We start from the raw sequence: 9,998 nt of genomic DNA, 5'->3' as shown, positions 1-9,998 counted from the left end.
CAGAAATGTGTTGGTACCCTTTCCCAGATGTGTGCCTTGACACAATCCTGTCTCAGAGCTCTACAGACAATTCCTTCGACCTCGTGGCTTGATTTTTGCTCTGACATGCACTGTCAACTGTGGGACCTCATATAGACAGGTATGTGCCTTTCCAAATCATGTCCAATCAATTGAATTTATCACAGGTGGACTCCAATTAAGTTGTAGAAACATCTCAAGGATGATCAATGGAAACAGGATGAACCTGATCTCAATTTCGAGTCTTATAGCAAAGGGTCTGAAGACTTATGTAAATAAGGTATTTCCTTTTTTTATTTTTAATACATTTGCAAAAATGTCTAAAAACCTGTTTCCACTTCGACATTATGTTTTTTTTTGTGTAGATTGATGAGGATAAAAAATATATATTTTAGAATAGGGCTGTAACATAAGTCAAGGGGTCTGAATACTTTCCGAATGCACTGTATGCTGGTTTATTTGATGATTGTTTGCGGTTTACTCCCCTTCCTCAACACATTGATAACCTCAGTCATGTATTAACTTCTGAGTCCTGTGTTGTTCTAGTTTCTTAATTCACAATGTTTATTAACAAGTTAGTTCATTAGCATGGATATAAAGTATTTAATTTATAAAGCTAGAGGAATTATTAATGGAACAGTTCACCCAGGCTGTTATTTGTTACATTAAACCATAAGAAATAATCATCAGGAAAAGGGTTAGAGACACATTGGACAAGACTTTCATTTCACAACACATGCACATAATAATATAATAATTAGAATAAAATGAATCTTACATCATGTACAGATAAAGCTAGAGGACACACATCAAGTATAGATATTGCTATTGGTAATGTGTGGTGTTTGGACAGATTTCTGATATAGAAAATACAATGTGTACGATGTGTTGTTGGGAATATAATCTGATACCCTATTCTTATTCTAAGGGAATTAAACATTTAAGGTATACAAATATGTCAAATGAAGGTTATGATAAAGAAAAATACATTAAGGTTAAGCCTAATGACAGCGGCATATTGTAGTTCATTTTTTTCCTCCCTGTACTGGGAAAAAAAGGTGCAAGCTTTGCATTTGGTGCAAACCATTGGTACATTTGGCCCTTGATCACTCCAGACATACCTCTTTCGTTTCTATACATGCTTGGTATCATCTTGATGTCGGTTTTTCCTAAACTTCACCACTCCAATGATGGTGCACAGGAGGAAGAGCAGTGCATTACCAGCTTTCAGCAGGTAGAAGAATGTACGTTCCAATCTGTAGAATAATTAATGCTGAGCAATTAGTGCTTTTGAGGTCGGTTGGTTACCGTTCAATTCATAAGAAAATATCACGGTTTTCGATTTCGTTTTCTATTATTTGGTTTGAATGCTGTAACAACACAGAATTAAACTATTAATAAAAGTCCCATGATGGTAGTGACTGCCCATTACTGCTTATCACTTATTAACAATTTATGCACATTACTTTACTTTAATCAAATATTTCAGTTGTGCATATTTTTTATTTTTTATTTGCTGACTTTATTTAATTCCAAGTCAACATCTCATCTCTATAGAGCTGCTGCCTATGCTTTCTGACAAAATCACTATTTTGTAGTTCTTCAAAGTAAATAAGGCATACATTTATGACTGCTGAATACCAACTATTAATCACTTAGATCATGTATTTTCAGGTAGAGATACCTTGAAAAGCAACATCTGCTCTCTATATCACCTCACGATTGTGTATTCTTCTGCCTCTTCTGTAGCAGGCGTAAAAGAAACACAGACCGGACAAGTAGATGTGCAATGGATTATTGTCATTGTAATTAATTACCACGTTTTATGCGCTAAACTGTGTAGAATATTGGCCTGTTGGAAACTACAACTCCCTACTATATTGCACAGTTCAGGCTGGATCTGATTTATCTCTAGAGAAACTGTGCAATGTGGGCATTGAGCTCAGAGAAAAAAACCTGAATTAAATGGAATTCAAATTATTGAATCAATGTCGGTCGCAGTGGTCTGCGGTTGAGTGGCGCAGTGGTCTAAGGTACTGCATCGCAGTGTTAGCTGTGCCACTAGAGATCCTGGTTCGAGTCCAGGCACTGTCGCAGCCGGCCGCGACCGGGAGACCCATGGGCGGCGCACAATTGGTCGTCCAAGGTTAGGGGAGGGTTTGGCCAGCAGGGATGTGGGTTCGTTTCCCACAGGGGATCAGTATGAAAAACAAAAAAAAATGTATTCATTCACTAACTGTAAGTCACTCTGGTCATAGACTGTTCTCTCTGCTACCGCACGGCAAGCGGTACCGGAGTGCCAAATCTAGGTCCAAAAGACTTCTCAACAGCTTCTACCCCCAAGCCATAAGACTCCTGAACAGCTAATCATGGCTACCCGACTATTTGCACTGCCCCCCACCCCATCTTTTTTTACGCTGCTGATACTCTGTTAATTATTTATGCATAGTCACTTTAACTCTACCCACATGTACATATTACTTCAACTACCTCAACTAGCCGGTGCCCCCGCACATTGACTCTGCACCGGTACACCCCTGTATACAGTGGGGAGAACAAGAATTTGATCAAATCAAATCAAATCAAATCAAATCAAATTTTATTGGTCACATGCGCCGAATACAACAGGTGCAGACATTACAGTGAAATGCTTACTTACAGCCCTTAACCAACAGTGCATTTATTTTAAACAAAAAGTAAGAATAAAACAACAACAAAAAGTGTTGAGAAAAAAAGAGCAGAAGTAAAAAATAAAGTGACAGTAGGAGGCTATATATACAATAGAATAAAGTGACAGTAGGGGAGGCTATATATACAGGGGGTACCGTTGCATAGTCAATGTGCGTGGGGCACCCGGCTAGTTGAGGTAATATGTACATGTGGGTAGAGTTAAAGTGTCTATGCATAAATACTTAACAGAGTAGCAGCAGCGTAAAAGGGATGGGGTGGGGGGCAGTGCAAATAGTCCGGGTAGCCATGATTAGCTGTTCAGGAGTCTTATGGCTTGGGGGTAGAAGCTGTTGAGAAGTCTTTTGGACCTAGACTTGGCACTCCGGTACCGCTTGCCGTGCGGTAGCAGAGAGAACAGTCTATGACTAGGGTGACTGGAGTCTTTGACAATTTTGAGGGCCTTCCTCTGACACCGCCTGGTATAGAGGTCCTGGATGGCAGGGAGCTTTGCCCCAGTGATGTACTGGGCCGTACGCACTACCCTCTGTAGTGCCTTGCGGTCAGAGGCCAAGCAGTTGCCATACCAGGCGGTGATGCAACCAGTCAGGATGCTCTCGATGGTGCAGCTGTAGAATTTTTTGAGGATCTGAGGACCCATGCCAAATCTTTTTAGTCTCCTGAGGGGAATAGGCTTTGTCGTGCCCTCTTCACGACTGTCTTGGTGTGTTTGGACCATGATAGTTCGTTGGTGATGTGGACACCAAGGAACTTGAAGCTCTCAACCTGTTCCACTACAGCCCCGTCGATGAGAATGGGGCGTGCTCAGTCCTCTTTTTTTTCCCTGTAGTCCACAATCATCTCCTTTGTCTTGGTCACGTTGAGGGAGAGGTTGTTGTCCTGGCACCACACGGCCAGATCTCTGACCTCCTCCCTATAGGCTGTCTCATCGTTGTCGGTGATCAGGCCTACCACTGTTGTGTCGTCGGCAAACTTAATGATGGTGTTGGAGTCGTGCCTGGCCATGCAGTCATGGGTGAACAGAGAGTACAGGAGGGGACTGAGCACGCACCCCTGAGGGGCCCCCGTGTTGAGGATCAGTGTGGCAGATGTGTTGTTACCTACCCTTACCACCTGGGGGCGGCCCGTCAGGAAGTCCAGGATCCAGTTGCAGAGGGAGGTGTTTAGTCCCAGGATCCTTAGCTTAGTGATGAGCTTTGAGGGCACTATGGTGTTGAATGCTGAGCTGTAGTCAATGAATAGCATTCTCACTGCCAATTTTGCAGGTTTTCCTACTTACAAAGCATGTAGAGGTCTGTCATTTTTTATCATAGGTACACTTCAACTGTGAGAGACGGAATCTTAAACAATAATCCAGAAAATCACATTGTATGATTTTTAAGTAATTAATTTGCATTGTATTGCTTGACATAAGTATACCCGGACTATTTGCACTGCCCCCCCACCCCATCCTTTTTACGCTGCTGCTACTCTGTTAAGTATTTATGCATAGTCACTTTAACTCTACCCACATGTACATATTACCTCAACTACCTCAACTAGCCGGTGCCCCCGCACATTGACTATGCAACGGTACCCCCCTGTATATATAGCCTCCCTACTGTCACTTTATTCTATTGTATATATAGCCTCCCTACTGTCACTTTATTTTTACTTCTGCTCTTTTTTTCTCAACACTTTTTTGTTGTTGTTTTATTCTTACTTTTTTGTTTAAAATAAATGCACTGTTGGTTAAGGGCTGTAAGTAAGCATTTCACTGTAATGTCTGCACCTGTTGTATTCGGCGCATGTGACCAATAAAATTTGATTTGATTTGATTTGATTTGATACATCAGAAAAGCAGAACTTAATATTTGGTACAGAAACCTTTGTTTGCAATTACAGAGATTATACGTTTCCTGTAGGTCTTGACCAGGTTTGCACACACTGCAGATTTTGGCCCACTCCTCCATACAAACCTTCTCCAGATCTTTCAGGTTTCGGGGCTGTCGCTGGGCAATACGGACTTTCAGATCCCTCCAAATATTTTCTAATGGGTTCAGGTCTGGAGAATGTCTAGGCCACTCCAGGACCTTGAGATGCTTCTTACGGAGCCACTCCTTAGTTGCCCTGGCTGTGTGTTTCGGGTCGTTGTCATGCTGGAAGACCCAGCCACGACCTATCTTCAATGCTCTTACTGAGGGAAGGAGGTTGTTGGCCAAGATCCCGCGATACATGGCTCCATCCATCCTCCCCTCAATACGGTGCAGTCGTCCTGTCCCCTTTGCAGAAAAGCATCCCCAAAGAATGATGTTTCCACTCCATGCTTCACGGTTGGGATGGTGTTCTTGGGGTTGTACTCATCCTTCTTCTTCCTCCAAACACGGCGAGTGGATTTTAGACCAAAAAGCTCAATTTTTGTCTCATCAGACCACATGACCTTTTCCCATTACTCATCTGGATCATCCATATGGTCATTGGCAAACTTTAGACGGGCCTGGACATGCGCTGGCTTGAGCAGGGGGACTTTGCGTGCGCTGCAGGATTTTAATCCATGACGGCGTAGTGTGTTACTAATGGTTTCCTTTGAGACTGTGGTCCCAGCTCTCTTCAGGTCATTGACCAGGTCCTGCCGTGTAGTTCTGGGCTGATCCCTCACCTTCCTCATGATCATTGATGCCCCACGAGGTGAGATCTTGCATGGAGCCCCAGACCGAGGGTGATTGACCGTCATCTTGAACTTCTTCCATTTTCTAATAATTGCGCCAACAGTTGTTGCCTTCTCACCAAGCTGCTTGCCTATTGTCCTGTAGCCCATCCCAGCCTTGTGCAGGTCTACAATTATCCCTGATGTCCTTACACAGCTCTCTGGTCTTGGCCATTGTGGAGAGGTTGGAGTCTGTTTGATTGAGTGTGTGGACAGGTGTCTTTTATACAGGTAACGAGTTCAAACAGGTGCAGTTAATACAGGTAATGAGTGGAGAACAGGAGGGCTTCTTAAAGAACAACTAACAGGTCTGTGAGAGCCGGAATTCTTACTGGTTGGTAGGTGATCAAATACTTATTTCATGCAATAAAATGCAAATTAATTACTTTAAAATCATACAATGTGATTTTCTTGATTTTTGTTTTAGATTCCGTCTCTCACAGTTGAAGTGTACCTATGATAAAAATTACAGACCTCTACATGCTTTGTAAGTAGGAAAACCTGCAAATACTTGTTCTCCCCACTGTATATAGCCTCCCTACTATTATTTTATTTTACTTCTGCTCTTTTTTTCTCAACAGTTTTTTGTTGTTGTTTTATTTTACTTTTTTATTAAAAATAAATTCACTGTTGGTTAAGGGCTGTAAGTAAGCATTTCACTGTAATGTCTGCACCTGTTGTATTCGGCGCATGTGGCCAATAAAATGTGATTTGATTTGATTTGGATAAGAGCGTCTGCTAAATGACTAAAATGTAAAATTAGTTGTTTAAAAAACTAAAAATAACCAACATTTCGGTTAATCGCTCAGCACTATAAGAAGAATACAATTATTTTGTCATGTCATTATGAAAATTGTAGTCAGACAGTCCCCGGGATACTTCCCTATTTTATTTTTAATAGAGATAGCATACACATCATACTATACTTTCCTTCCTCTGAAGATTTGCAGCTGTTTCATAACCACTCAACATCTTCGTTTTCATATTTCAATGCAGAAGTGTCAAAATTAGCTGTAAAGTCATCCACAGACCTTCTGTAGGTTAGAACAATGTTTTGAAACCATTTAAATTGAGTGGTGATCTTTGAGGGGTGTTTGTGTACACTTACGTCTGGATTTTGTTGACTGGCGGCTGAGAAGAGACTGCAGATTCTCCGGATATACCAGCAGAGATGTGTTGGGCTGATGGCATTGGAAAGGTTGTCAGTGTCAAGGTTGAAGAAAAAAACTGTACTTTCATCATTTCTCAAACTAGCTTCTAAGTGGGAAGTAAAGTATTATTTACCAATAATTGTAGCTCAGTACTTACTAAAGGTGGTGGTATTTTGCTTTGTGGTTTGTTGATTGACAGTGATATGAACAGGCATCTGATGGTCTCCATTTTCACACCTGTACCAGCCAGTGTTCACCATCCTCAGTGCACTCATAGTCACCGTTAAAACACTGCCATTGGTGACAACATTGGTCTGCTGGTGTAATGTCACAGATGTTCTATCTAGAATTCCAGAATTCTGCAGACATTTTCCACCCCCACCCATCCTGCACCACCTCCCTCTGGTTGCGGGTTCACTATAGTAACAACGCACAGTGACATTCCCTCCTGCAACTCCAGACACTTCTTGTTGATCCACATAGAGTTCTGGAGTACCTGAACACAATGGAGATAAGAAGTTGTGATATGATGAGTCAGATAAAAGCTCACACCCATATGATTGGGAGATTTCCTAAAGTCACCATTGTTATAAATATTGTTAAAGATACACTAGCCCCTATAAAGTAACACACAAAAGTGAATTATCTCATAATAGCAATATTCAACTGTCTATGGAGTTCAATCAAATGCTGAATGAAATTTGTAAGACAAATGTACTTATTTTGTGCCTTTTTGCATTGTAGCCATTTTCAATAATCAAATAATATATTCAAGATTAAATTAAATGAATTATTTCTGTGGGTCTCCTGGGTCAGAACAGACGATATGTTTGATAAAGCACACGTTGCTGTATCATTGGAAAAACCAGCAGTGACTGATATGTTAAATCCCATTTTATAACATAGCAATATTCCTCTATGGATTTATTTGGTGAAAGTATTTGTGATTGTCTCCTACAGCTACAAAGGGAAAAGTAACACACTCATCGACAGGTTGTCCATGCAACATTACTGAGCACTTTCATTCTGTATTACTGGACACGCAAGCAGTGCATCTTACCTGGAGTAACAGATAGCTGCAGTTGAACCCCATCATCTTTCGTTGTCTTCTCCACAATACACCAGAAATAATAATCTCCATGAGGACTTATACTTGTCAATGTCACAGTGAAGACTCGCTGTTTGATGTCATCAGAGATTGAGGTCTTACCACTGGTCTTAGGATGGTCAGTGCGTACTACAGTAGAGCAACCTAGCCAACTAGATCCCCCACACCAGTATTTCACATGGTTTCTATATATCTGACCATAGAGACATGGGATGGTGATGGAGCCTCCTTGCTTTACAGACACATGACTCACTGTGGACACACTCTGGGTACCTGTAGACACAACAACAACAACAACAAAAAAAAACTGTTTTAAATTAATACATTTTACACAACAACAAGGCCCACCAGCTGATCAGCCAAATTACTTTGGAAATTAGGCCAAATGTGGTTGTGACACCAGAGAATGACTGAGATATCTATCGTAAGTGCTGATGTTGTCACACCCAAGTCTAGCCATGATCAGAGGCAACACTTTGACCATTAAAATCACACTTATCTTTGAAATACTACACCCCTAAACTAAGAAGACAATCTCTAGTTTCAATTGAAAAGATTAATGAGTTGAAGTTTATTGGAATATTTTGTATATTGTAACATTCTCTGGATGGTTGTTCTGATTCTGTACTACTGCAGTACAACCATGAACATGTCAAGAAAATGTTCCTGCATAAAATTTTTGTGTAAAATATGTTACTAAATTTGTTACAAATCATATAGGTACAAATATTTGTTATCTACAATGATATTTATAGACATGGGAGCTTTTTTCTTTTAGATTTCTTAGTCAGTTGTCATTTACTGGAAAAATAATTGAATAAGAGAACTGCTGAAAAATACAAATGTTGAATGTGGAGACGTATCATTAAAAACAGCACTTATCAACACTTCAGACCAAATATGACAATGTACAATGTGACTATAATGTCCTTGGGTAAAGTAGACAGAACATTACAAGTCCAATGAATGTCAGAATGTACTCAGTGTCTGACTTGGAGGAACTGAGCCCTGATATTAACAGCAATTAATAAAAGGTGTTCCCTCACTTACCTCCAGTGAGGGAGAAAAGGATGTGCAGGACAAGGAGGAGATATGGAGCCATGAGTGGATGAGAGAGAGCGTGTGTGTTTATGTAACGGTGACCTGGTGTGTGTCACCTACTTCCCGATCCAGACATAGACATCACTGTATTTAATGCAACTCTGTGCCCTGTGCAACATCCTGGTGAAATAGTGGTTGAACCAGACGAATATCAACATGGTCAAAACATTGTAAATGACCTTTTTTTTTGGTGGGAGCATCAACCAGTGATTGTACATTACTTTCTATAATGATGCAAATGCACATGTTGGTTCATATGAAATTGTACGACTGCATTTAACATCTGAATTTGTTTGTGGTTTATTCCCCATCCTCAATACACTGATAAACTCAGTAATTAATGGTGCTTGTGAAGCAAGAGTCCCCACTTTAGATCTTCAACATACTTCTTCTTATTATTATTCTACTCCTCTTCTACTCCTCATACACCATTCAAGCTAGATAGCACACTACTCCTCTTACACCGTTTAAGCTAGAAACGTTCACATTTCAAAACATGTAGACTGGTCTGGTTTGAGTTGTTATACACAACTTTTTGATATATTTGATACTTTTTAAACTATTAATATTTTTGTCCTCCATCCACTTTCATGGGATTTCCTCAAAATGTTAAAGGCCCCATTGTGATGTCATAACTTCCAACAATTTAGTCTATTCACTGTAAACCATGTAATTCATGACACAAATCAGCTACTTTGACCACTCTTCAAAGAACTTAGACAAAAAGCTAGAGTGTATGAAATCTTCCTCTACTTCTCTGCTATTCAAAATCGGAAACAAATATATTGTCTACATATCAAACGATACAGCTGTTTTACTAACTGGGTCATCGACATTTCCTCCACCAACTGACATCTTTACCACTTTCCCAACAGATTAGACAAAAAGTTAGATGGAATGACATCTTGTGCTACTTCCCTGCTCTTTAGATTTGCAATCAGAACATAATTACCTTCTACCAATCAAAAGTTACAGCTGTTTGTTGTCTCGTCATTGAGCAGCCCAAACGGAGCCGTTGCTATGAATACCAATGCATTTCAATGGCAAAAAAAAGGGCCATAGACTTGAAAGGTTAAGAAATATATACATATATGCTCATAGGCCAATTAAGTTAGAAGATCAACTTTAAAACATTCATGCTAAAATTCTTTATAATCTTTATCAACTGTAACTATTTACATTTGCAGAAAATAACTCAACAACAGTAATTCGTGAACCGTTCAAGCTAGAGAAACCAAACCAACTT

At 40.1% G+C, this 9,998-nt stretch overlaps 1 protein-coding gene across 2 annotated transcripts; it reads right to left on the bottom strand.

Annotated features, from left to right (window-relative positions):
- Window positions 1-464: 464 nt before the first annotated feature.
- Window positions 465-8,781, bottom strand: LOC121553615 (transmembrane domain-containing protein TMIGD3). 2 transcript variants are annotated; one of them, XM_041866865.1, is made up of 5 exons: window positions 8,702-8,781; window positions 7,604-7,924; window positions 6,701-7,039; window positions 6,501-6,573; window positions 465-1,291 (listed from the first exon to the last, which is right to left on the bottom strand). In XM_041866865.1, the coding sequence occupies exons 1-5, from the start codon at window positions 8,751-8,753 to the stop codon at window positions 1,246-1,248; spliced, it is 831 nt and encodes a 276-aa protein (XP_041722799.1). In that variant the 5' UTR covers window positions 8,754-8,781; the 3' UTR covers window positions 465-1,245. The 2 variants fall into 2 exon arrangements, with proteins under 2 accessions (XP_041722799.1, XP_041722798.1); XM_041866864.1 differs by having other exon boundaries at window positions 465-1,274.
- Between the last annotated feature and the right edge of the window lie 1,217 nt (window positions 8,782-9,998).

This window comes from Coregonus clupeaformis, chromosome 37, assembly GCF_020615455.1.
Source record: "Coregonus clupeaformis isolate EN_2021a chromosome 37, ASM2061545v1, whole genome shotgun sequence".
Lineage (NCBI taxonomy): Eukaryota > Metazoa > Chordata > Actinopteri > Salmoniformes > Salmonidae > Coregonus > Coregonus clupeaformis.
The sequence above is the reverse complement of the archived record's forward strand: the minus strand, read 5'-3'. Positions and strand labels throughout refer to the sequence as shown.

Excerpts from the sequence above, each read along its gene's own strand:
- LOC121553615 (XM_041866864.1), bottom strand. The coding sequence starts at position 8,753 with ATGGCTCCATATCTCCTCCTTGTCCTGCACATCCTTTTCTCCCTCACT. Across the intron at positions 7,925-8,701 it reads CCTTTTCTCCCTCACTGGAG|GTACCCAGAGTGTGTCCACA; the intron begins GTAAGTGAGGGA and ends TTGTGTCTACAG. Across the intron at positions 6,574-6,700 it reads GCAAAATACCACCACCTTTA|CCCAACACATCTCTGCTGGT; the intron begins GTAAGTACTGAG and ends CAATGCCATCAG.